Source organism: Momordica charantia (assembly GCF_013281855.1).
Source record: "Momordica charantia cultivar OHB3-1 chromosome 4 unlocalized genomic scaffold, Mcharantia_2.0 BLBB01000004.1, whole genome shotgun sequence".
NCBI classification, from domain to species: domain Eukaryota; kingdom Viridiplantae; phylum Streptophyta; class Magnoliopsida; order Cucurbitales; family Cucurbitaceae; genus Momordica; species Momordica charantia.
The window spans coordinates 25,120,379-25,147,494 of record NW_028275162.1 but is presented as its reverse complement, the minus strand read 5'-3'; the positions used below and the strand labels follow the sequence as shown (position 1 = coordinate 25,147,494).

Below are 27,116 nucleotides of genomic sequence, written 5' to 3'. Positions count from 1 at the left end.
GCGGCGGGCCTGGCAATTAATAATGGGCCGGCCCAGTTATACTATCCTTGGGCCCTATATTATTGGGTTTATGTTTAGGGTTTAGCTCTCTGGGCCAGAAAGCTTGTTCGGGCCCATCAAAACAAAACCTTGTTTTGAAGATTTGCTTTTTGTTTTTCAGTACTTTTAAGATAGCAACTTAATAAATAGTTTGGAAAAAATAAAGTAGGTTAAAAGACACCTTTTTTTTATCTATACTTATAGTAACGATTTAGTCTTTAAATTTTTGTCAATGATGATTTAGATCCTATATTTTTAAATTAGTAATCATTTAGTCTTAAATTTTAGTATGTAAATCATTACCAATCTGACAAATTAAGTTGTTACAAATTAAAGTTCAGGAACTAAATCGTTATTTCAACGATAATAGGTAGATCAAAATACTTTTGAACCAATCAAATATTAATGTGTATTTCACACATATGAATGTATTGAAATTAACATGTGCAATTTAATTAATATTTAATAAATTATAATGGACCACAAGACTAGTGGTTATAATTTTTTGCATGCAAAAACAATTTTTAAATATGATATATTTTCTCTTGTATATCACTAATATATAATTTTGTAGGATCTATAAAATACCTAATATAATTTACATCAGTCTATATAATTAATATAGAATATGTTATCACACGACAAATATGATATTAACTAGGGCAAATATGTTATTACTAGTATAGGGCAAATATGTTATTACTAATAATATTTACATGCATTATTTTTCCTTATACATTAATATGCATACCACTCAATATATATATATTATATTTTTAATAATTAAAATATATTTTATGACTTTTTGTTTTTACATTGCAACTAATATGGCTTTTTTTTTTTTTTTTTTTCAGACAGACAACTAATATGGTTATAGTTTATTAAAAAAAAAGGAGGAGGAATATGTCACGAATTTTTAAGGGGTTTTTTCAATGAGGTAATAATTGGTATGCCAAAATAAACATAATTTAAAGGTTATTTATTATTATTATTATTTTGAAAAAAACACAACTCAACGATTACAACATCTAAATCATTTTATTGAATCGAATTCAAATCGACACAATGCATTGATCATTAAAAAAAAAATCACCTACGTTTATGGGTTTTTTTCCCATTAATTTCCGGTAAAAAATTACTAAGGAACATATTTATTAAAAATATGAAGGAAATTACCAACGTAGCCCCACCTCACCGAGGAAATGACCACTTTACACAAAATGGTGGCATTGCGAATAGAGGGCGCCTCTACTCTCGCAAGTCGCAGCAGCTCCACAGCAACCTTCGTCTTCTAAGTTTCAATGGCGAAGGGTGACGATGTGGCGATGCGGAAGAGGAACAAAGCTGCCCGGAAGAAGCTCAGAAGCAAGGACGGTGCCTCTTCTTCGTCGGTTTCTGCGCGCGTTGCTGCCATAATCGCCGCCAAGAAGCGCCGCAAGTCCGGCAAACGCAGACAATGCCAGGTAACTTCCCGACGTGTTCATTCTTATTTTGTTCCATCATATTTTTGGATTTGTGAAGCTATTATATGCTTTAGAGTAGCGGCCTTTGTTTGAGGGTCAATACTCATAAAAAGAGGATCATTCAGTTTGGATTTCTTATTGGTAACTTGGTAGGCGAAGTTAATCTTACTTCAGGGATTCCATAACTTGTAAATCAGTGTCGTTCAATTGGCAGCACAGTGTTCAAAAGCTTGTTAGGAAAGATGATTTACGAGCTTGTTTTGTTTTAATTAGATCACACTTAAACTGTAACTCGTAAACGCAGTTTGCTGCTGAAAAATGCTGACTTTCGGCACATCGAGGGACGGTTTGGTAATATTTTCTTATTTTTTAATAAAGAAAAATAGATTTGTATGGCTCCCAATCCCCGTACAGAGTCAAGAATTATGAAACAAGATCTTTATTGTGTTGGAATAAATTGGAAAGAGGAAGAAGAAACAAAAAAAGTTGTTTTTGTCGTTTCCAAAATTTCTGCATAATCTTGAGAATGTTTATGAGAAACAAGTAATATGAGTAATTGTTAAATGCTTAGATTTTTCAATAAAATTAGAAACGAGAACGTTACCAAACGAGCTTTGGTTAGCTGAAGCCGACGAAGTGTTACCTTTCTTGTCAGTAGTGTAGTATCGGTTGATTGATTATTTTACACTTCCTGCTATTTATTTTCCCCGTGGGTGTACTTGATATTTATGTTAATCTTAGTGGTTGTACATATATGGAGTTCAAATTTGTTATATTACAGGGAATGTGCTTTAGCCTTCCTACTCCTGACGATCCATACAACGACAGGAATGGCAAGAAAGATTTGAATAAGAGGGAAACTAAGACCACGCCTTCAAAAGGTTCCAAGAGAGCATTTTCAAAGGATAAGAGTACTTCATCACCTAATGGAACCGTTCGAGAGGTTGGCCGTGAGAAAAGTAAGCCTTCAAAAGAAGGGTCTGGAGATACCCTCAGTAATGGCCACATAGCTAAAAGAAGCAAGACAGATCCTGAAAGAACAAAAGTTCATGCAAATGTGAAAGGTGGGGTACAGAGCTTTCAGAATCAAAGAGAAGATTCTGAAAGTTGTATTTCACCCTCAAAGTTTCTTATACTCTGCTTAAATGCAATAGAGAATGCACTACATCATGATTCCATCAACAGAAATGGAAAGCCTCTGTTTGCTGATACTTGGGGAATTGAATTCTGGAAATGTTATTCTTCTGGGAAGGATATTCTGGACACCAGTGGGTTGTCTTCTACAGATGAGCAAATTGCATGGGTGGTTTCTTCGGCTGCTGACAGTATTGCTAGGAAAGAGAAAGAAGGCTTATCTTTTAGTAGCCCTTATCTTTTATATCTTGTTCCGACCCAAGAGAAAGCTACTCAAGTTCGCTCCATGTGCAAGCCATTGAAGGCTCTTGGAGTACATACCGTGAGCATACATCCTGGGGCATCCCTAGATCACCAAATTCAAGGGTAAGCTTGCCTATGTATCATGATACATAGCAACAGATTTTTGTTTGTGCTTGAGCTCGTAAAGATTTTAGAGTATGATTAATGAATTCTTTGTTTATCTTTCTTCTGGTACCTGCTGGTGCACATACAATGGATCTGGCAGTGATTACTTGACATGTATATATATTTAGCGCTGTGAACTGCACTCTATCTGTTTTTTTTTTAATTATAATTATTATTATTAATAATTTGATATCTAATTGGATATTATCCCTCTTCCATAGTTTGAAGAGCTGTGAACCTGAATTTCTCGTGTCCACACCTGAGAGACTCTTGGAGCTCGTTGCAGTGAAGGCTATTGATATTTCTGGTGTATCGTTGCTGGTAATTTGATGATCTTTGTTTATTATTTGACATATTAGTTTGTATTTTATTATCCACTGTTCCTTGTGATGACTTTAAGTGCTTATTTACTGTATAAGACTTCGTATCTGGTTATTCACTTCTCAGGCTTTATGGATATCTCTCCTACAACGTAATGACAATTATATTCTTCCATTTCAATGTCTAACTAAAGAAAAAAATCTTTTTCCAAATCAGGTCTCTGAAGATGAACGAGTGACTCGTTTTTACTTTAGAATTATACAGTATTCACTAAATGCCAATTGCCAGTATTATGACATTCTGTTTTAAGATTTATAATCTATTGGTTTTTTTTTTCTCCTTTTCCTCCTCCTCCTCCTTGACATTGTATTAGGTTGTTGATGGACTGGAATCTCTTTCAAGAGGTGGTTATCTTAATAAGACACAATCCATCAGGAAGTCTATATCGAGCAATCTGCATACAATTGTTTTCAGTGATAGCTTCAGCTGTGCCTATGTTCCAGTTCTGCAAGACCTCCTCTGGGGCCCGATTCGTCGACTGTCTCTTGATGCTTCTGTTGCCAGTCAAAGTGCCTGCACTATCCAGTCGATAAACTTCTATACTTCTGAAGAGGAAAAACGATCGAAGGTAAACTTTACATACTTTAGTAACCGGGAAATCTCTGTTCAGTCTTCCAATACTTTTTCTGAAAGGAAAAAACCTTATGATGAGTTGGATGTTGTTATTGTGAGCCTAACTTCTCTAACCTTGAAGTAGCAGTTACTTCGAAGTTATGATGTAAATGGATAGATGTCTTATCCAAGCTTCTAGGAAACTTTTGATAGTGGACGTGACCCTATATTCTGATTTTGGTCAATCACTTTTGAGTTTTCACTTTTGAGTTGGTAATTCTTATTTCTAAAGTCATAGTTTGCAGCAATTCCAATACTAAGAAAAGAAGCTTCTCCTATTATCATCGACTTTTCATTTTACTCTCTTACACTACAATGGAACTTTATTAATTGTCATCATTAATGATCTTTGAAGGTCATCAAAGCTCTGGATCAAGCCAATGGCAGTCAGCACCGTCCACAGCTACTGAAGGTGCTCTTTATTCTTGGGAAAGAGTGTAATGTTCACGAATTAGCCACTGCTCTGAAATCCAAGGGCCATGATATCTTAGCTGGAGCATTATTTGGTGTCTCAGAATTTAAGAACAAGTAAGCATGCACATGCCTGTAGCTTGTTTATGATATTGTAAAGTTTTTGTGTCTGGGCCTTGTTTGACAACCAACACGTGTGCATTTATCATTTTTCTTGAAAATTTTCTGCGGCACTGCATTTAAGTTATTTACCAACGTACCCTTTCTTGATTGGTAGTTCATTCCTTGTCTCCCTACTGGAATTCTGAGGCTTTGATGGGTTTTCTGTAGAAGTTAGGGTGCATGTGAATTTCATCTGGTAAATATTGGAATAGAACTGAGGGTGCCAGAAAAATGTCCGAGTGTCTTTGAAACTTGTAATTATTATTAGCCCTCCATCCTAGAACTTAAAGGATTGGCATGTGTTTCTTCCTCCAATTATATTTTGTCAAAAAATTTCCTCATTAGTATTGTTATCACTACACGAGCTTCCCATGAACCATATTTGCAATCTACTAAATCAAATCCGTTTTTACTCTTCACATTTGTTCAGTTTGGAGGTAGACAGCAGGTTGAGGCCCGTAGTTGCCAAGATTGACATAGAGCAAATTAATACCATAGATCTCGGAAATTATGAGACCATATTCATACTCGATGCTTTTCCACCAATAGACAAGTACGTTCAGATTCTAACAGGAATGGCCCGGCACTCTGTTAATGGTGTGTTGCACAGCTTCATTACCAAGGAAGAAGCATCGGTTGCTGGTTCATTAGTTGAAATCCTTGAACAATGTGGGCAGGCTGTCCCTGAAACTGTAAGATACTTATGCCTCACACAAGGCACATCTGAATCCTGAACATTAATTACCTCTTGTCCTCCTGATTGTCATCATCATGTCTGTATAAAAAAATTTTGACCATTGAATATTTTCTAATGGTTAGTTTCTACTTTTTCATCAGATAATTCTACACCTTATCTATTTCTTAGCTACGAATATTCTTCATTCAGTCTAATGACGAATAGGAAGCTTGTGAACACAAAGCTATTGAAAGAATAGTAACTTCTTTTCAATTCAATCCATTTGTTGAGATGTTATGCATAAGTGAATTTATTGATTTTTATTACTCTCTGTGTGCTGCAAAAGCCTGTAATCTTGAGAAGAATTGGAATCCAGATTATGTGGAATTAGTGGACGAACCTTTTTATTTTATTTTTATAAATAATAATAATTTGATTGTATTTGAAGTCATATTTTAGACATGCATTCACTTAGTTTGCTTCAGCCCCCTTCTATGATTTATTATAAGGAAGAAGTATAAAAGATTTAATTTGTAAAAAACAATTCTTTATAGAATATAGATTAGTTTTTTTTAATCAAATCTCTAAAGCTCAATTTAAATTAAGTTATAATTTAGGTGATAAAAATATAATATCCTTTGCACACAGACACAGATACACAAGCAATGCAATTGATTTTACATATATATATATATATATATATATATATATATATAAAATAATCAACAAAATACTTTATGCTGATTATTCTAGAGCATCTCTCCAATCTTAACATTTTTTTTAATAAAGATAACCCGGCTTTTTAATTATTTAATAGACAATGATGGGAAAAAAAGTTTAGAGGAACATAAATAGTCAGTTTGAAATTAAGTTGTTAGTATTTGTTTTTTTAATTTTTATATCAGATAATAGGCAACTATATTGTTTATACTCATGTTTCTGTAATCTTAAATTAGCCATATTTGTGCGGTATGTCCTGAAGCACTGTGGTTGGTGAGAAACTCACAGATGTCCACAGCCTAAAAGCCTAGAGACATCAAAAATGATTTCCCATCCACTCAAATCCCTTTTCCTCTCTCTCTCTCTCTTTAAATTATGAATTTGTTGAGATGCTGCTTTTAAAGCTTGTGATTCAAGATAGCTTCTTTAGTCTCTTTGAAGTTCCTTTCTTACTTCACAATTAGCTTTGAGCTGGACACTCCACCTCTTCATCTAACACTTCCGGTAAACTTGACTCCCAAGGTTGACCAAACCCCCACACACACATGACTCACCCTGCAAATCTCTGATATAAGAAACTTGCTGTCTTTTTCATTGATTTCATTAGCTTCCTTGACTTGTTTCCCGCCATATATACTGTAGATAATCTATATTTGTTTTCTGAATTTCACAGTTCATAATTGCTTGATTTGAGATGGATGATTCTGATTGAATAATATAGCTCTCAAGATTGCCCAAAACTTGTTCTCTGTATAAGCCTTGTGTTACAGTGGCCACAGATCTCTAATATAAGAAACTTTGCACAAAATCTTTTTTCATTCGTTTCCTTGATAGTTTTTTCATATAATACCTACATATGATTATGAACACTGTACCGCAGTTACTTTTTCCATTTGTTTCCTTTGGTAGTTTTTCGCATAATGCCAATATACATGTGATGACCCAGTGATCAATAAGTAAAATAGTAAAAGGCTTAGAAAGAATGAGTTCAAACCATGACGACCACTTCCCTAGGATTTGATATCCTATGAGTTTCTTTGTTAATTAATTGTAGCTTAATCAAGTGGTTGGCTCGTGAGAATACTAGCTCCAACACTCAGGGATGTCAAATAAAAAGAAACAGATGATCTGGGTTTATATTTTCGAATTTTTGGTTCATAATGATTTGTTTCTCTAGATGGATGATTTTGATGGAATAATAGCTCTCTTTTTTGGCTAGATGTTTCATTGGACACCTCATGAAGTCTCACTTCATTAGAATTAGGTAAATTACATAGGAAGTGGAACAATGTTCATGTAGTCTGGGAGATGCTGTTGCTTACAGATTAATGCATGTTCTTATTTTTCACTCTTGATAGTTGTTTCTGATCATATAGTTGAGTTGAGTTGTCCATTCTGCAGCCTAGAGTCTTCAATATGGCAGGGAAATCTAGAGTGAGAACTAGAGTTAGAGAGAGAAAATTTTCAGTGTTGCAGGCTGCTTGCAAATTTGAGATAATTACTTGGCAACTGCTGCTGTCTACAAGCTTAATTTCCCTGCAATTTTTACTGACTCCTTGTTTAAGCAGAGTCATAAGCACTTTTATCAGATGGACCAAGGAGAAACTTTTCAATGAGGTAACCTTTGAGAGTATTTAATTTCTTTTAAGCTAAACATTTGTTCATTGATATTGAAGACTAGATATATATATATATATATATATATTTTTTTTTTTTTTGGTTAGTCAAGTTCAGAAAAAACAGTAGAAATGGAAAGTTAAAAAATACGTTTGATCCATAAACTTTAGTTTATAACAATTTAGTTACTGGATTTCTATACTGGTAACCGGTAGAAATTTAGTCGAATTTTAGTATGTAATATTTTAGACCATGTTGAAAATTTTTGTCCAGACTTAATAAGGTTTCTTATATATGTGTTTATGAATTACAAAGATTGAATTGATAAAAAACGACACTTAATTTTGATGGGATTTTTCACAGTAGGGACTAAATTGTTACAAATTTTAAACTATAGGGACTAAACTGCTATCTACTAAAGTTCAGAGACTAAAGTGTTACCAATTTAAAAGTACATGCACTAAATTGTTGCTTCAACGAAAGTACATGGACCAAATGTGTTTTTTAACTGAATGGAAAAGGGAAGAATTGTTATCAAACAAAATTGTTTCCAAGAGCTGTAAGAAAGAGATAAATTGTGTCCTTTTCAATTATATGCATTTTGAGACATTTTCAGATTTGCTTCCATGGATCTAAACCTCAGCTGGTAATGGTCTTATATCCTTACCTACTTTTGAGATTTTCCAGGTAACCAGAAAAAGAAAAGAAAAATGGAAAATCATATAAATTTCAATTTTTTTTTTTTTTTGTTCATTCAAAACAGGGACAGATTACTTGATTTTCCAGTTATTGTTGGAAGGAGGGTGGAATTATGAAATCATTGACTGACTGCCAATAATGTAATGTGTTAGGAATCATGCATTTTCTTCTGGATCTGAAGAAGGTGAAATTCTTTAATCATTCACATTTCACATACAAGAAAAAAAAAAACTTTGCTTGATTTTGATATGCCAAAATGCTGAGGTTCTAATTGGACGTTCAAGTGAATTTATGATTGAAAATCATCCAATAAGCTTTATTTTCAGTAAAGAATTTTTATTTGGGTTAAAATCTTATTTTGTACTTTGGTTTATTTTGGTCCCTATATTTTTAACTTTGACTTATTTTAGTTTTTATATTTTCAAAATATTCGTTTTGGTTTACCTGCTTTTAAAAAGTGATCATTTTGGTCCGTATTTATAAAATTTTAATACAAATTTCACACCTAACGGAAACTCTTTAATATAAAGTTACGAATACATTTCAAAAAATATATTGAATGTATTGTCGTGTTGCAATTGTGATATAAAAAAAATGAGATTAAAAATAAAATTAAAGGGTCAAAATGGTCCTTTTTTAAAAGTATGGGAATCAAAATATTTTGGAAGTAGACTAAAATAAATATTTTGAAAAGGACTTAAATAATATTTTAACATTTTATTTATCTTTTGTTGAATGACTTTGTAGCTAATGACAGTGAACAAATTTGTTGTTTTTGAATCTTTCTTTTTTATTGGATGGTTTCTTTCGGGAGTTACAAATAATAGATGCAAGAGATTTTTATATCATATCCGTCGTTTCACAATATGTTCATAATCTTGATGCATGAAGTGATATTTAGCTTTTAGATACAGTACGTATTAGAGATAATATACATGATCGACGTGATTACTTATCTTTCTAAAGATCAAAAAGTTGGAATAAAAAAAATATATACATCCCATTTTTCTCTCTTACTCTCTTTTGATATCTATAGCCATTTCGTTAACGAGATTTCCTTACAACGATTTGACCGCTATAGTAATACTATCATGATTAATAAAAGATAATTTTTCCAATCATCCCATCTGCATCATTTTCTTTAATTACTTTAAAAATAAACATGGAATATGTTATATTATCTGTCTAGACTTTCTTGATTCCAAAAGCTCACAACTTTGGCATGTAAAATAATGTTTGTTGCTAAATTGCTATTTATAATATATATATATACAATTCAACACGTTTTCCCAATATTGTAGAGCGTTGATGTGTGATTTAAACTCGAGATGCAATGCTGGAGGCTTCAACGAACACTTTTCCACGCAAGAGATATGTGCATCGGTGTAGTATATCTTCACGACCCTATTCTTTGTTATGCTCAAACTTAACAAATAGTCTTCAAATTGTACTGTTGGGTTAAGATTTGGATTTGAGATACCATACGAACAAACATCTGCACACATAAGAGATCTGCACTACCAGACACCAGTGCTAAGCTCAGCCCAACATACTCTAATACCTAAGTGAGAAAATAAGTTTAGTTGAGTGTACGTAACAAAGAATAGGATTGTGAAGATATACCTAAACAATCTGATTTATGTCACTTTTTTGGCCTCATTTCAAGTAAACTTAGTACATTTCACGTATAACACATTGCTTAAGGGGTAAAGCATTAGTAATCTTTCGTCATAATCCTTAAATTTTCGCCCCACATTTTTCGTGTTATTATTAGAAAAAGATACTCCAAATTCTAGTAAACATTATGAAACAGTGAGAAAGTATATTTTCATTTATTATAATGGTTGTTAGCTATTTATATCTTAAAAATCAAAGCTGAGCTACCCACAAAGCCTACAACAACAATAAAGCACACAATTCCCATATTTCCATCTACCCCATAAAAATTAATCAGAAAATGATGGCTAAACTTTTTTTTTTTTTTTTTTCAATTTTTTGTTCAAATAACAAATCAATTAAATATCAAATAAAAAAAATGGCAAAAACAGAGTTTGCATTCAAAATGGCACTAAATTTTGGCCTAATGTCTCTTTCCTTCTCAACTTTTATAATCATTTATCTTCCATATAAATACACTTGAAATCTGTTTGAAAAATGGCAGCCAAAAAAAAAAAAAAAAAAAAAAAAAACCCATTTCCAAATTTCCAATTTCAACCCAAATCTCTCTCTCTAGAGATAATTTTTTCAGAGAGAGAAATAAGAGATTTCTACTTGATCTGCCATTTTTGCCCATCTGGGCTTCATCTCAAAAGCTCCTCTGTTTTCAACCAAAAGCAAACTCTGACACACAAACGTATCCCACAAGCAAAAATCACTCCAAAATTTGGGCTTCTTTAAATCTTGAAAAAATCCTGTGTGTTTGAGCTTGAAGGTCCATCAATGGCGGAAATGGGGGGCCTGTTTTGGGAGCAAGCCACTGGCCCTCTCATTGCACCAATTTTGAAGCTCTGTGTGGGTGCCTGCTTGGGGATGTCCCTAATGCTGTTCTTTGAAAGAGTTTATATGGCCATTGTCATCCTCTTCCTCAAGCTCTCCAGGAAAAATCCCCACAAAACTTACAACTGGGACCCCATTAAAGATGATCTTGAGCTTGCTCATTCCGCTTACCCCATGGTTTTGGTCCAAATTCCCATGTACAATGAGAAGGAGGTCAGTTCTCCGCTAAATTTACATTTTAGTTCTAACGGAATTAGTCGTCGTTTAAAAAGTTTTGAATTTAATAGTTCGTGTTTTAACATTCTCTGGTAAAACTGACCGATGATAAGTTAGGCCACAAGTTTGTGTCGATTTCTTAGAGAGTTATGAGGCTTAATTCGTTGTTGAAATTTCTACTGCCATTTAAACTTACTAATTACTATTAGTTAGCTTTAAGATTCACGTAAATAGTTGAAAAATGTTAGATACAGTCAACACGAACTTAGTTCAACCGACCGTAATTAAATATATGACTCTATCCCAGAATTTCTGAGTTCGAATCCTCATATCCCCACCTACAAAACCTTTAATATAAGGAATTAAATAGAAACTTTTTAAATATTTAAATATTAGAAATATCTACCTAAGTTCTTTCGTTTTTATTTTTTATTTGAACGGTTAGTTCCGTGTTACTATAAAAATCATAGAATATATTGAAAGGATTGAATATTTTTATATATCTATTTCGTATTATTTTACTTGTCGGTTTCATGCCAACATGAGCTTAACTTAACTCCTTCGTTAGAGATCAAAGCATTCCCGTATTCAAAATATATTAAAAAAATTTGGACTTTTTTTTTTTCCTTCCTTTTTTGTGTTTATGTTGTGTAATTTGCATCAGGTTTATCAACTGTCAATTGGAGCAGCATGTGGGCTCTCATGGCCATCTGATAGGATTATAATTCAAGTTCTTGATGATTCTACTGACCCTTCTATCAAGGTTTCATTTTTCAAACTTCTTATCCTCAAACCATAATCTTATTCTCTATTTTTAAATTTATTTATTTTTCTGTGTTCCTAATAAATTCAATTGAGTAAACCATGTATGGTTTACTAAAAACAGATGATTCAAATTTCTATCCTGGGTTGAAAAATGGATTTGACGTTGAATCTAATACATGATTTTGTTAATACAATTAATATGATGGAAATTCAAATTCACAACCTCGTAGTTGAATGATTGAAGATAGATGAAAACACTACGAGCTAAGCTCGTGTCGTGAATCTAATACATAACTTAAAATGAGCAAAAACTAAAAGGAAAAATTTACACTTTAATTGGGATTTTTATTATTTTTAATCATGAGAGTAGAACCCCAAAAAGTAAAGATTGCATGGTTTGGTTTATAAAATTAGTTGATTAGACTTATCCTAAGAGTCAAATATTATTTAATATAAAGTCATTATTGGAAAAGCCAACTCTTTTTTTAATTGCTTTTATTACTATTTAAATTCCAAGTTAGTTAGTCAAGGAATGAGTTAGAACACCAATGAAAGTGAACGAACAACAGTATAATAAACTCACAAAAACCAAGCTTCTTTATTTATTTTTTTTCTTTTTTGAAGTTATTATTTTTTTAGTACAATAACGTAAACTTTCTCAAAATGGTTTTGATTTCTTCCACTTTTTCTTCCTCAATTCAAATTTTTACAATTGGAAGTGTAAGGAAACCAAGCGATCGTCCTGATCGAAAATCTGCGTATAAAGTTCTCTCTTCTGAATTCTTCTCTCAGTTGGAAAATTTCCCATCAAAATCAGTTATCAACACAGATTTTGTTCGAAACCCACCATTTTTTTTCGAATTTCTGATGTGGGTTCGTGTGATTTTGGACGAAAAACCAACAGGATCTGGTGGAATTAGAGTGCAAAAGATGGGCGAGCAAAGGCATAAACATAAAATACGAGATCAGAGACAACAGAAATGGGTACAAGGCAGGGGCTCTGAAAGAGGGAATGAAGCACAGTTACGTTAAACTCTGCGATTTCGTCGCTATTTTCGACGCCGATTTCCAGCCCGACCCTGATTTTCTTTGGCGCACCATTCCATTTCTCACAAACAACCCTGAAATCGCTCTCGTTCAAGCCCGCTGGAAGTTCGGTAAGCTTTCTTCTGTTCTTGATTTCATGTAAATCTTCAGAAACGAGGTAAGATTAGATGATTTTTGAAGCTGGTTTCTGCAATTTTGGTTTCTGCGATGATCAGTGAACTCGGATGAATGTTTGATGACGAGAATGCAAGAGATGTCATTGGATTACCACTTCACAGTGGAGCAAGAAGTTGGGTCTGCAACTCATGCCTTTTTTGGGTTCAATGGTAAGCTGTGATTGAAATATATAATGTCAATGGCTTTAATCCATGGAAGTTTCAGAGCTCTGGAAGTTGGAACTAACAAAAAACTATGGAGTTCGTTTAGGCACAGCAGGTGTTTGGAGAATTGCTGCACTGAACGAGGCTGGAGGATGGAAGGACCGCACCACTGTTGAGGATATGGATTTGGCTGTACGAGCTAGCCTCAAAGGATGGAAGTTTGTCTATGTTGGTGACCTCAAGGTATTTCTACTTCATTTTTCCATTCTCATGACGGATATTGAGCACCCCACTCCTTGCAATTATGCTCGTAACCCACCTCTATTCGAGAGGCTTCGCTCAGGGGCGAAAAGTTTTTAAATTACTAAGGTCCCGTTTGATAACCATTTCGTTTGTTGTTATCAATTTTTAAAAATTAAGCTTAAAAGCATCACTTCCCCAATGTGTTCCTTTGTTAAAGAAAAAAAAAGTTTTCCAAAACTTATTTTTTGTTTTTGAAATTTGATTAGAAATTCAAATTTGTTTTCGAGAGGTGAAAACTTAATAAATATAAAAATATAAAACTAAAAATGAAATGGTTATCAAACGACACCTAGGAGTTTGAACACTATTTAAGACTGTGTTTGGCCCTTGATTGAGAATGTCTATACATAGAAGAACAAATTATTGAATGAAGCCGCTCACTGCCTCCTAATAACCTTAGATGTAGCATGTAGGTACACTCCATAATAACCATTTGATACATATTTGAAAATACATTGTGTAATTTCTCACACATACATCCAACAATATAAGCCTATCAGCCGTCCAATAATTTATCAAGAGGGGTAAGAGAGTGAAAACGTCTCTGACATGTAGTAAGGGGAAAGTCCGAGTGTATATCTTGTGAGTTGTGAGGTCATACAGTTATTTTGGGTAAGTTTTGGTTTAGGGGTAGAAGGCCAGTCTCTGGATTTGTTGAACAAGGTCATACAATGCTCTCAGAACTTCTTTTGGCATATTTTTTAGAAATAAAGGGCCAAAGTTGGAAATGGGAATATAATCTTACTAGCTTTCTTAGTTGTTCAGCAATGGTAAATGTAAGTGAGTTGTTTCAGGTGAAAAATGAATTGCCGAGTACCTTCAAAGCGTACCGATATCAGCAGCACCGGTGGTCTTGCGGCCCCGCGAACCTCTTCAAAAAGATGGTTGTTGAAATCATGAGGAACAAGGCATGGTTTTACTAGTCCTCTGATATGTTGCATCCATTGGTTGGATTTTCTTCATGCTTATAACCATTTAGCTTCCTATGTGCTGCAGAAAGTCTCCCTGTGGAAGAAGCTTTACCTGATCTACAGCTTCTTCTTTGTTCGGAAGATCGTGGCTCATATCGTTACGTTCGTATTTTACTGTGTTGTTTTGCCTGCTACGGTCTTGGTTCCCGAAGTCACGGTACCGAAATGGGGTGCCATATACATTCCTTCGACGATCACCCTCCTTAATGCAGTTGGAACTCCAAGGTTTTTTCTCTTACCTTTTTGTTCTTTTGATGTCTGCATACCACAAAGCTTTCCTCTAGTTTTTATGAATGGAAAACCAGAGGAAAAAGAGTATACCATTATGATGACCCTGTAGAAGTTTGCACTTTGATTCTAGCATTTCGCCTCGAGTTGATAATCTTGCATTGCAGATCCTTTCACCTGATTATTTTCTGGATCCTCTTCGAAAACGTCATGTCACTGCATCGAACAATGGCAACGTTCATCGGTTTGTTGGAAGCAGGGAGAGTAAATGAATGGGTTGTCACAGAGAAGTTGGGGGATGCGCTAAAGACTAAACCGGGTTCCAAAATTCCCCGGAAACCCCGTTTTAGAATCGGGGAAAGGTAAAGATTTATGCATATGAATTTCCCATCATGTGTGTGTTTAAAATTGCAATAGACAATAGTATATACATAAGCTTCAACTGGAAAACTGAAATTTAACCCAATTATGGGCATAGATGATTGAACTGGAGTTCTCAATCTCGTTGCACTGTTCTTACTATAAGAACTATGGAAACCGAACAATTAAAGCACGTCGAGATACGTAACTGATGTATATACTTTAGTGAGTAGAATATCATAGTTGCTTCAACTTTCTGAGTTTGTAACCTTCACACCTTCTTTCTAAATGTGGATGAACAGACTCCATTTGCTTGAGCTTTGTGTTGGCGCCTACCTCTTCTTCTGCGGCTGTTATGATCTCAACTTCGGAAAGAACCGATACTTCATCTACCTCTTCCTTCAATCGTTCGCTTTCTTCATCGCCGGGGTCGGTTACATCGGAACTCTGGTTCCCAACTCTTAGCAGAATCATTTGCCCAACCTCACACAATAATTTATACCACACATTGCTTCCCTGTGCCCCAATAAGAGAAAAAAGGGTGGAAAGAAGAAGAATCCTTTGGGGAAGTTTTTCCTTTTCTTAACTTATTATATACCATTTTTTGGAAAGAACTGTACTTGTTCTAGTTTGGTATGACCAAAAGTTGGTTTTTTTCTTCAAAAAGTTGGGAGAGTGTTCATTGAAAGCTGTTGTGTTGTATTGTTGAGGATGAAAGAGAGACGAAGAACAATAAGAGATTACTGCAAAAATCTGCTCTATGCAGTATACTGTATACTTGAATTGTAATGAAAAAAGAAACAAGCAAGAATTTTCAATCTCTCTCTCCTGTAATTTGTACAATACTTTTGTTTGTTTCATTTTATAAGCTTGATGGTTATCAATAAAGATAGATTTTTCATTTTCCCTCGTTTCTGATGTGCCATAGAAGTTGGTATTTACTAGGAGAAATACCAACTTCAGTAAACATGTTATTCTATTTGGATTTATATTCTGTTATATGGTTAATTCAACGCCTTGTGCATGCATCCAACCAAAGCTGAAGAACCCGAGCAACCCAACTGAAATCATAAGGGTTGAGTTGGGTTAGATAAAAGCTTGGTTTGAGTTAAGTTGCTATTTTTCTGAATCGAGTATGTCAGTTCAGTTTGCGGGTTCAAGCATAAAAAAGTCGAGTCAATCTGACCCAACACGAAACGTAACAAGGGATAATTTGGGTGGCTTAGGACCTCAAGGGATATATTTGAGGTATTGGGTTCAAGCCACATGGAACGCAACTCCAACAAAGTAATGACCTCTTGTATATGTGAGAAATTATTTGGGCAATTTGAGTGTGCGAGTCTTCTGCCGAGTACTCTTTTGTTGAATTCCTATGTAAAAAGAGAAAAAAAAACAACCTGACAACCCAACCCCGGGTTGGTCATTAAATTCGGATCTCTCAACTCTGAATTTTTGGTTGGCCTGAGAAACCTGACCTAATCCAACCCAATCCATGAAAAAAAAAAAAAAAAACCAACCCGATTTCTAAATAGATCTCCAGCCCTTGGGCCATCCCAGCCCAGGCTTCTTAATTACACGAATATTTATTTAAAGAAAAAAAAAGATACTGAACAAGGGCATTTGTGGAAAAGTCCAACCTCTCGAAACGAAACGCTGCGTTTAATCTTTAGGGAAATCGAAAATCCCAATTCCTCGACCTTCTCTTCTCTGTGATTCCGCCGCCTCCAGTTCTCTTGCAGCTCAGTTCTCTCCAAACCCTAATAGTTCGTTTTTCTTCCCCTCTTAAACCCTAATATTTTCGCTTCCAATCCATATCCTCTATCTCTCTACCTTTCTATTTTAATTTTGAAGTTCTGAGATATAATTCTTTTCCGCTCTGAATTTGCTGAGTTTGCCGCGAAAATTTGCTGGCAATTTGGGGGTACGCTTCTTTTTGTTGAACTTTTTGATTATTTGCTTGTTTCAGTTCAATGGGGGCTAAGGCGAAGAAAGCTATGAAGAAGAAACTGAATAAGGCTACTTCTTTATTGTCTGAGAAGAAGGAATCTGCCGATTTCTTGGTATTTACCGTTGTACCTCTGCCTCAGATTTTGATTCTATTTTTGGTTATTTCTATGTAATTGTTTCTTACTTTTATCTCTGATTTTTCTCTCTTCAAGCCGTTGGTTGGGGGCCCTGGCCGCAAGTTACCGGCACAAAAGCCACTGGAAAATACTGCTACTGTTTTGTACATTGGTCGCATACCCCATGGTTTCTTCGAGAAGGAGATGGAAGGTTTGCCACTGACATTATACGTTGAATGAAATTGGAAGTGTGTCTTGTGAATATTCGAAGTATAAGCTTCTCATTCTCTTGCTTGCTAGGTCTTAACGTTAAAGTTTTTGACAGGGTTTTTTGGACAGTTTGGTAAAGTCAAGAGATTAAGAATTGCACGAAATAAAAAGGTAAGACTCATATCTGCAAAACGTTCTTCAAAAGAAAATATGTTTGCAGCAGAATGTTGCATTGCAAATAAATCGTCAAATTTTACTGATAATTGTAATTTCTCCATTTAATTTCTAACTTTTTTTTCCCACTATCTTCATCCATGCTGTAAGTTATGATCTTTTTTACTTGCAGACTGGGAAGTCAAGGCACTTTGGCTACATTGAATTTGAATCTCCGGAGGTTATATCTATGGACATTTCTGTGTGTAATTTTCTAAATTTTAGTTATTCTTTTTAATCTCTTTCACTTTATCCTGAATTTGGATTCTGTGAGCGCAGGTGGCAAAAATTGTAGCTGATTCTATGCATAACTATCTGTTGTATGAACACATTCTGAAAGTCCATCTAATTCCTCCCGAACATGTTCATCCAAAGCTGTAAGTAATCAATTACATTTCTACTTCTAGATTTCTGCATTATCCCATGTGATGATGTAGTTGTTCGATATTACAAGTAATCAAATGTCGTCATATTGCAGATGGAAAGGTTTTAACTATCGCTACAAGCCTTTAAATTTGTTCGAACTTGAGCGTAAACAGCATAACAAGGTAATAAGCTTGGAAAAATATCTTTTAGACCATAAACAAACATGTCTTTTTACTAGTTTTATGATATTTTTCAGGAAAGGACATTGAGTGAACACAGGAAGTTGGTGGAGAGGATCTTGAAGCGGGATCAGGCTAGACAGAAGAGGATAAGAGCTGCTGGGATTGAATACGAGTGTCCAGAAATTGTAAGAATTTATTTATTTTCTGAAAGTTTATTAAATTCTAGCTGTTTATTCACCAAACCAAAATTTTCTTATTATCCTTGGAGTTTTAATATTACTATATTAGTATATAGTTACTTCATTCCTCAGCCAGCCGATTGCTGTTCTTGTGATCAAACTTAATTCTCATGCAAATAACAACTAAGGTTCTTTTATATGGTTGCCTATAATTAGCCCCCAAGGATTCTTTTGTAATTACTCATTAAGCTCTATCCTCCATAATTGGAGGGCTTTCATGTAATAGCTTCTTTGGGGAGGGGTTCTCTCTACTCCTCGCCCCTAGGCTGTCCTTTTGTGATTAATACATATTTTTTCCGTTTCTTATCAAAAAAAAAAAAAAAAAAAGAAAAAAACCTATTAGCTTCCAAGGGGCAGCCCAATTAAGGACTTGAGGTTTTTTGGTCATACTAGCTTAGATCTGAAGTTTGAATCTTCTAGTGAGTTTAATACTAAAAATCGTTGATGTCTCTTGGGTCTGAACCTTGGGGTGGGCATGGGTGCCCTTGGGTTTAGGGGAGCAAAGCTCCAACTCCTTGTTCTAAAAAAAAGAAGTTGCCTCCACTCCAATTAGGGGTAGGGTCAGGTGTTGAATGTGGTATCCTCACTGTTTTTTTTTAATTGAATAGCTGAACTTTCATCGTGGAAAATGAAATTCAAAGGACCCTACAAAAACAGCAGTCCAAAAAGGAGCCAAATAAAACTAAACCTAACAAAAAGAAAACGAGCTCCAATGAATAAGGTTTACGAGAATTATTACATGAAGTCTAACATACACTCAAAGAGAGACATAGACATGGACTGGGCTTACTTCAAAGACCTTCAGTATTCTCACTGTTTGGCCACTTCGAGCCACTTCTCCCTTTCTTGATTTCCATGTGAAGGATTATGGCCTTCTACTATAAATGGAGATTTTTTATAGATAGCTTTGGGAGATGATATTTAGCTTATTCTTTTATCTATTTGTATAGGTTTTTGAGTTGAAATGAACTGTTTAGTTGGTGTCCACTGTTACGTTGTTTTCCAAGTAATACATGGAGATCTTATATAGACAACTTTATGAGATGATGGTATTTAGCTTATCCTTTATGTTGAGATGAATTTGAAATGAACTGTTTAGTTGAAAGTAACTTGGTTTTATTAGAGTACACTGCTAACCTATTTTGCTTTGAGTACTTGCATGCATAAGAACTTCAGCAACATATGCCCTCATGAGATCCAAACCGAAACTTTTCTAAATTTGAGATTTGGCGTCATGATTTGAATTCCAAACTACCGCCAGGGGTTTCTCCCCTTCTATTAGGCCTTCTGCTGATCTCTAGAGAATTTGCAGGTGGGTAGTGTCCAACCAGCTCCCAAGAAGATCAAGTTTGATGAAGGTTAGAATGAGCGTTTAGTTCTCAGTAGCTATAATATTATCACACCAGAGGATGAAGACGGAGGACGGGGAAAAGTCACGGGCCATTGTGTGTTTCCAGTTTCTTATTGTGAAGCAGGGGCTGTTTCCTACCATCCTTGAATCTCCAAATTTTGATCTTTGGAATGTTTTGTCAAACATACTTTAAATTCTTTAATATGAATTCCCTTCTATATTGAAGCTTTATGCCTCACAATTCTGACTCACAGGGATTGGAAACTGAATAGTAAATTTTGAAGTCGTACCGATGGCGTGCGCCTATCTGGTTCGACATATCGGATACAAATGTATAGGATCTCATGTTTCAGGTTCGACCATTTAGTTCTTAATGCCTTAAATTTGAACAGTACGTATGCAGATAGTTTTATTTTTCTTTATTGTGGTCTTAATGGATTGTTTAGTTGCTTGAATATTAATAATGAAAAATAGCTGAAAATAACCATAAAACTAAGAAATCAGCATTAAACATTTATCCTATTCGTAATAATTTCTTTTACATGTTAAGGATGTATTATTGAGTATTATTTTTCAATATCATACCAAGTACATGGATGAATTAAATATTGAAAGTACCTTTTTTTTAAAGATCGATACAAGAAGTTGTATGTAATGCCCCACTTATACAGAGTTAAAATGAACAAATGAAAATGTTGACCCAAAGATTTCAACCAATAAATAAAGTGGGCTAAGAGCCTCCCAATTAGATTGTAGTTTATCTTTCATTTTCTTCTTAATTAAACGGCAATCCTTGTGTATTTTAAATGGGAAATTTATATCACATTTTAAAAAAACTTAGCCTCAAAATTTTCAATCTAGAGATGTCTTAACGGTTCAAATACGCTCAAGTTGAAGTTTTGTTTATTTTGGTCTATTTACTTTTAATTTTTATTTATTTTCCTTATCTGATTTAGTTTGATCACAATTTTATCATAGTACTTCATTCAATAAATTTTTTTTAAACAAAATTTGTGTTAAAATTTTGTCAATAGGGATTAAAATGAACGTTTTGAGATTACATGAACTAAAATGAACAAAAGTTTTCACTTTGAATATAGTGACCGACTACCATGAATGTTGTGAAATTATATAAATCCAAATGGACCAAAATAAATGACATAGAGAACAAAATAGTATTTAAATATACATAAAATTAGGCTACAATATTTATCAATTAATAAAAAATGTGTCTTATAGGATATCTATAATTCAAAATTTTAAATAAGAAATAGGGAATAAAGAAATAGTTTAAAATAAAGAGGAGTATTTAATGAACACAACTTCCCCCCACCTCCTCCTTAAATGAACTTCACTCTTCAATTATTCCATCTCTCATGTGAATTGTAGCTTCATTTCTGAATAAAATTTTGTTCTTTTTTTTTATTTTATAAAAATATTCTATTTAGTTTCTAAATTTTCTTATTACATTTAACAAAAATTTTACATGACATCACAATTTACATTTTAAGTCATTGTTACAAATATTTTGATTAATTAACATAAGTATTTTTGTTTATAATTTAGGGGTTAAAACATAATATTTTAAAATATTACAGTCAAAATGGAATAAGATGTGAGAATTTAGGAGCTTGAATAAAATTTAAGTCTAAGATTTAAAATGAATATTTGTATGCAATATAAATGTTTGTGAATAACTTATTGATGGTTTAATTTTTAATTTTTAATTTTTGGAAATACAAATTTAGGGTGGAGTAATTGAACATGGTATGAAGATATATTAAATCAAGAGAAATTATATCTCATAGTATAAATTTAACATGATTACATTTTTTTTTTCTCAAACAGCGTAATCCTAACTTTTCTTGATGTGTTTTATATTACATTTGAGATCAAGAGTGATTTAAATTGTGCTATTTTTATAAAATTTTTGCTATAATTGAAAAATATATTTATTTTTTATTTTATTTATGAAAATGCCTCTTAAATCAATTAGTTAAAATTCAGCGAATAATAATTTCTTTTGAGATAAATTCGACAATAAAAGTATATAACTCCTCCCCTCTATATTTGATTTGTTGAACTAATAAAAAAAAAAATCTAATTTTGATATAAACAATTCAAAAAGCTACCACCTGCAATTAATTATGGTTGACCCTTAATCTAACAATAGAAACTTATGATTCCAAATTTGCCCTTTGTATATTTAATGCTTGCTATAGTATTTGTAACCACATCCCAAACTTTCTGTCGATCTTTATTTATTTATTTTCCCTTATTATCTCTAAGCTCATGTTGGCCTAATTCACCGGTCTAACTTAGGAGTAATAGAAATTCGCTCCTTCTCTTGAAGTCGAAGGTCGAGTCGCCTATCCTCAATTTATTATATTAAAAGAATAAAAATAAAGAAAATTTTTGCCCAAATTTTATTGCCAACTCGAACTTAATTCGACGGATTAAGACATATACGAACAACTAAAAAGTTGGTATTTTCGAACTCTCACTTTCGCATGTTCTGTAAAAAAAACTAACATCGACTTAAACTATTGCCAATTTTAATTTGATTAACGTGATAAGTTTATTTAAATTTTTTTTTTCTGATTAATCAATATAAAAATATTGGTACATGATGAGATAGAAAACGGTGGACTTTAATATGGACACATATTACAAGTTGTATTCCACTCTCCACCAATGCATGCATTCCTTCAAACACATTCAATGCCCCCTAACCTTATTCTAAAATTTTTACTACTTTCTTTTTAGGATAAATAACAAAAAAATTACCCCCAATTTTAGAAATATTTTTATCCATCCAAAAGTTTCAATACTACGCTCGATCTTTAGTAAACAGTTTTAAAACGTCATTTGAACAAACATCTATTAATATTTTGAACAGTATCTGACATGAAGTGACAATTAACGTGGCACTCAATGTCCCAATTTTGTCATAAAAGTCCTCTTTCTTCATTGTCAAAAAGAATTTGCTTCTCCCTCGTCTACCAAAATTTACCATTATTTACCTTTTAGATTAAGACACATTTTCTGTTTAAAATATTATCAGATTGCTTGCTTAAATGGTATTTTTGAAAAATTATGGATAATGTTGAAACTTTTGAAAAGATATTGGTATTTTTTTGAAAACAAATGATAAAGTTCTAAGAGTATTTTTGTAATTTAACCAAGAGTCGATTCAACAAGAGGAATCAGAGCTTCTCCCTCTGGTCACTTCGCTACTTTGAGAACTGCGAGAGCAGAATCCGAAGAAGACTTTCAGATGTCACTCAACTTGAATTTATTCGCATACTCGTTCATCCCAGGAACGCGGTCAGAGTCCTGGTCTCCTCCCACTGCTTGGAATGCAAGATGCCAGCGGAATGATCGGCCGGTTCTTTGTATGTATAGATGTATATAACACACACTTTAGTACAATAAAGTATAATAAAAATAAAATGGGGGATGAAAGATTTTAATCTTCAACCTAAAGAAAAAAAGTTATTTGCTTTCGTAGCCTTTTTGGACACATATTTTCCCTCGGGGCGTAGTAAGCGACGAAATGCTTCAAGGAGGGTTCGTTATTGGTAAAATTTTTATCAATTCAAAATATTTGTTTTCAAAATTTTAAAATTCTTACCGTTAAATTATATGCGTTAGAATGGAACGATTGAAATAGATATTTTAAAATTTTAAAAACTAGAATGTAATAATAAGTTTGGAGGAGGAAAGAAAAATGGCTTACTTTATGATATTAATAAACTAGGACATATAAAAGTTAGAGTTTAAACAAGATTGGTAATTGTAATTTACTTCTTGACACCAAATACATATCCTACTTCCTAAATATTTCTACTCAAATGAGTCAAAATTGGTAATTGTGCATTATTTTATAAATAATTTGAGAAAATACCTGACTATCCAGCCATCCTTGGAGTTTCTACTCACTTTCTAAGCCAATGGAATCGACTAATATCTATTTTTTTTCTCTGCTCCCATTTTTTTTTCATTTTAATCCTTTATTTTAGTTTCGTTCATTTTTATCATTGTATTTTTTAAAAAATGATTATTTTGGTCCTTATATTTTTTATTTTATTTTAGTTCTTTCTATCATAATTTTACCATGACATTTAACTCAATAATTTTTTTGAAGGGTAGCCATAAATAATTTGCATTAAAGAGTTTTCATTGTGTAAAAAAAAATATTAAAAATATTGTAAATATGATCTTTTGATCATACCAACTTAGAGGTCTCAAGCGCAAACCTTCATATGAGCTTAATACTAAAAACTCTTAATGTGTCCTGAATTTGGACCTTGAGACGGGCATGGGTGCCTCAGGTAAAAGAGAGAAAAGCTCTGACTCCCGATTATAAAAAAAAATGAACATTTTAAAAATATAAAAACTACCGTCACTTTTAAAACTAAAATGAACCAAAACGACAAAAATATTATTTTTTAATATTTAGATTAGTATTTCAGAAAAACATTGTTTAAAAATATAATTTATCACAACTGTAACTAACACATCTTTCTGATGCAAAGATCACGAATAAGTACGGCCACGAAGAATTTATACTAACATACCTTTTGATGTAAGGTATTTTTATTAGCTAAAAAATTTTAGCGCAATCACACGTCAATTAAATGTAATAAAAATATGTCAATTTTTTCTTTTTGAATAACAAAATACGTCAAAGTATTGATAACGTGAACGGATTAAGAGAGAGAGAGAAATTTAAAAAGAAAAAAAAGGTTTTCAAAATTGTTCTATAAATTTCCCTCTCAAATTGGTAGTTGGATGTATCCTCACTTCTTTACATTTGACAACAATGGCGTTTCTCTCTTCCATTTCCTCCGACGACTCCATCGTTTTCGCCTCCGTTTTGGCTTTCGCAGTCTCTGCCTTCATCTTCCTTATCACACGCAAATCCACCTCTAACCGTCGCCTGAATCTTCCTCCGGGGCCCCGCGGCTGGCCGGTCGTCGGAAACCTCTTCCAGGTCGCTCGCTCCGGCAAGCATTTCTTCGAATACGTCGAGGACATCCGCCAGGTTTACGGCCCAATCTTCACTCTCAAGATGGGCTCTCGAACCACGATCGTCCTCAGCGGCGCCGATCTCATCCACGAAGCCCTAATCAAGCGCGGCGCCACCTTCGCCAGCCGCCCCGCCGAGAATCCGACGCGAATCGTCTTCAGCAGCAACAAATTCTCCGTCAACGCCGCCGTCTACGGCTCCCTCTGGCGCTCCCTCCGCCGGAACATGGTCGAGAACATGCTCTGTTCTAGTCGGTTGAAAGAGTTTCGCGACGTGAGGAAAAACGCCATGGATAAGCTCGTCCAGCGCATTCGAGCGGAAGCCGTGGCCAACGACGGCGCCGTTTGGATCCTCAAAAACGCTCGATTCGCTGTTTTCTGTATTCTCTTGGCGATGTGCTTTGGTTTAGAAATGGAGGAAGAATCGGTGGAGAAAATGGATCAAGTTCTGAAGACCGTTCTCATCACTGTCGATCCGAGAATCGACGATTTTCTCCCCATTTTGCGGCCGTTCTTCTCGAAGCAGCGGAAGCGCGCCATGGAAGTGAGAACAGAGCAAATCGAATTCGTCGTTCAGTTCATCAATCGGCGTAGAAAAGCACTTCAAAATCCAGGTTCAGACATTACCGCAACTTCATTTTCGTACCTCGACACGCTCTTCGATCTCAAGGTCGACGGCCGGAAACCTTCCCCGACCGACGCCGAATTAGTCACACTCTGTTCCGAATTCCTCAACGGCGGCACCGATACGACGGCCACCGCCGTCGAATGGGGAATCGCGGAGCTCATCGCAAACCATAAAATCCAAAACAAACTACACGACGAGATCAAACAATTGGTCGGCGATAGGAAAGTGGACGAATCAGACATTGAGAAATTGCCGTATCTTCAAGCGGTAGTGAAGGAATTGCTGAGAAGACATCCGCCGACGTACTTCACCCTGACGCACTCGGCGACCGAGGCGACGAAACTCGCCGGATACGACATTCCGGTGGACGCGAACGTGGAGGTTTACTTGGCCGGAATCAGCAACGATCCGAAGGTGTGGAGGAATCCGGAGAAATTCGAGCCGGAAAGATTCTTGAGCGGCGACGATGATTCAGATATCACGGGAGTGAAAAGTGTGAAGATGATTCCATTCGGAGTGGGGAGGAGAATCTGCCCTGGATTGGGAATGGCGACGATTCATGTTCATCTGATGCTGGCGAGATTGGTTCAGGAATTTGAATGGAGTTCGTATCCGCCGAACGCTGAATTGGATTTCACGAGGAAGTACGAATTTACTGTGGTGATGAAGAATTCTCTCAGAGCCATGCCCACAATCAGACTTTGATCGAGATCCAAGAAGAAGAAGAAGAAGAAGAAGAAGAAGAAGAAGAAGAAGAAGAAGAAATTTAAATCGAATATGTTCTAATGCTTTTATTTCTTTGCAGCTTTTGCAGACGAAATTTCCAATATGTTTTCTTGAGTTTTGTTTTCCTCTTTTGCAGATTATTAAATTATACCTTTTTTTTTGTTTTAACTTGCTTTAGTTATTCTGTTTTAATCTCTGATTTATAAATATTATGTTTGTTTAATTAAAAAATTGTGAGGTGAAGATTCAAATTTTGATGCCCTAATACTCACTTAAATAAATTCTTAGAAGTTCTAAAATTTTTGTTTTAATTTTTAGATTTTACATAAAACTATTTATATTTGTAGCTTTAAATGTTGGTCTCCCCCACTATTAAATATTTGACAATTAAAAGGGAAAGATGTAAAAATATAGATCTACCAATTTTTCAATGATAGTGAGAATAAAATTGGGTAACCAAATATTTTCTATTTGTTTTTAGACTCTAAACTTTACCTTCCTTCACTAAATTCGGTAGTCATTATTAAAAAAGATAATCCAAATTTTATGAATAAATATAAACACATATATAATAATGGTTTAATTATATTTTTAGTCCATATGTTTTTGTCTTAATTAAGTTTCAACTTGGTCATCACAGGCATCAAGTCTCCACCCTCGTATTTGACCTATTATAAAAAAAAGTTGTAGCTACTTTTAATTTAAGTTTATTAGATATTACTTTTTTATTTCCATTAGTAAAGAGCACTTTCTAAAATTTTAATCACAATAATATCTAAAAACATAACTCAATTTTATCTTAAAACAAAACATCACAATATAAAGTTAAATGACAAATCTAAGTAATGCATTGTCTTTAATAGTGTCATTTGGTAAATCTTAATCAAGGGATAAAGCACTATAAAAATTAAAAGTATACAAAACTATAGAACCAAAATAAGAGACTAAAGTAAATAATTTGATTTATAATCATGGATAATGATTTTTTAAAAATAAATTAAGTTCATATATATAATATATATATATTTATTTAAGAGGGAGGCAGGTATTTAAAGGGGAGAGTAGTTGGAAGCTGAAGG

The 27,116-nt window shown here is 34.0% G+C and overlaps 4 protein-coding genes across 5 annotated transcripts; all 4 read left to right on the top strand.

The window, feature by feature from the left end:
* Positions 1–1,267: 1,267 nt before the first annotated feature.
* Positions 1,268–5,564, top strand: LOC111006731 (P-loop containing nucleoside triphosphate hydrolases superfamily protein). Its single transcript, XM_022278813.2, has 6 exons — positions 1,268–1,502; positions 2,284–3,002; positions 3,266–3,365; positions 3,739–3,993; positions 4,393–4,565; positions 5,041–5,564. The coding sequence occupies exons 1-6, from the start codon at positions 1,341–1,343 to the stop codon at positions 5,342–5,344; spliced, it is 1,713 nt and encodes a 570-aa protein (XP_022134505.1). The 5' UTR covers positions 1,268–1,340; the 3' UTR covers positions 5,345–5,564.
* Positions 5,565–10,487: 4,923 nt separating this feature from the next.
* Positions 10,488–15,937, top strand: LOC111006631 (glucomannan 4-beta-mannosyltransferase 9). The gene is made up of 9 exons (XM_022278658.2): positions 10,488–11,031; positions 11,699–11,797; positions 12,704–12,956; positions 13,062–13,172; positions 13,273–13,409; positions 14,264–14,377; positions 14,466–14,665; positions 14,836–15,030; positions 15,331–15,937. The coding sequence occupies exons 1-9, from the start codon at positions 10,762–10,764 to the stop codon at positions 15,491–15,493; spliced, it is 1,542 nt and encodes a 513-aa protein (XP_022134350.1). The 5' UTR covers positions 10,488–10,761; the 3' UTR covers positions 15,494–15,937.
* Positions 15,938–16,637: 700 nt separating this feature from the next.
* On the top strand, positions 16,638–20,074 carry LOC111006666 (RNA-binding (RRM/RBD/RNP motifs) family protein). 2 transcript variants are annotated; one of them, XM_088122298.1, is made up of 9 exons: positions 16,638–16,791; positions 16,995–17,088; positions 17,188–17,302; positions 17,417–17,472; positions 17,648–17,716; positions 17,794–17,891; positions 17,993–18,062; positions 18,137–18,247; positions 19,614–20,074. In XM_088122298.1, the coding sequence occupies exons 2-9, from the start codon at positions 16,999–17,001 to the stop codon at positions 19,662–19,664; spliced, it is 660 nt and encodes a 219-aa protein (XP_087978424.1). In that variant the 5' UTR covers positions 16,638–16,791; positions 16,995–16,998; the 3' UTR covers positions 19,665–20,074. The 2 variants fall into 2 exon arrangements, with proteins under 2 accessions (XP_087978424.1, XP_022134394.1); XM_022278702.2 differs by having other exon boundaries at positions 16,639–16,791; positions 17,648–17,695.
* Positions 20,075–24,442: 4,368 nt separating this feature from the next.
* On the top strand, positions 24,443–26,205 carry LOC148212060 (cytochrome P450 77A3-like). Its single transcript, XM_088123118.1, has one exon. It carries the CDS (start codon positions 24,478–24,480, stop codon positions 26,014–26,016), a length of 1,539 nt encoding a protein of 512 aa, XP_087979244.1. The 5' UTR covers positions 24,443–24,477; the 3' UTR covers positions 26,017–26,205.
* Positions 26,206–27,116: the final 911 nt, after the last annotated feature.

Excerpts from the sequence above, each read along its gene's own strand:
- LOC111006731 (XM_022278813.2), top strand. The coding sequence starts at position 1,341 with ATGGCGAAGGGTGACGATGTGGCGATGCGGAAGAGGAACAAAGCTGCC. Across the intron at positions 3,366-3,738 it reads TTTCTGGTGTATCGTTGCTG|GTTGTTGATGGACTGGAATC; the intron begins GTAATTTGATGA and ends ACATTGTATTAG. Across the intron at positions 3,994-4,392 it reads AAGAGGAAAAACGATCGAAG|GTCATCAAAGCTCTGGATCA; the intron begins GTAAACTTTACA and ends TGATCTTTGAAG.
- LOC111006631 (XM_022278658.2), top strand. The coding sequence starts at position 10,762 with ATGGCGGAAATGGGGGGCCTGTTTTGGGAGCAAGCCACTGGCCCTCTC. Across the intron at positions 12,957-13,061 it reads TCAAGCCCGCTGGAAGTTCG|TGAACTCGGATGAATGTTTG; the intron begins GTAAGCTTTCTT and ends TGCGATGATCAG. Across the intron at positions 13,173-13,272 it reads TGCCTTTTTTGGGTTCAATG|GCACAGCAGGTGTTTGGAGA; the intron begins GTAAGCTGTGAT and ends GAGTTCGTTTAG.
- LOC111006666 (XM_088122298.1), top strand. The coding sequence starts at position 16,999 with ATGGGGGCTAAGGCGAAGAAAGCTATGAAGAAGAAACTGAATAAGGCT. Across the intron at positions 17,717-17,793 it reads TTATATCTATGGACATTTCT|GTGGCAAAAATTGTAGCTGA; the intron begins GTGTGTAATTTT and ends CTGTGAGCGCAG. Across the intron at positions 18,063-18,136 it reads AGCGTAAACAGCATAACAAG|GAAAGGACATTGAGTGAACA; the intron begins GTAATAAGCTTG and ends GATATTTTTCAG.
- LOC148212060 (XM_088123118.1), top strand. The coding sequence starts at position 24,478 with ATGGCGTTTCTCTCTTCCATTTCCTCCGACGACTCCATCGTTTTCGCC.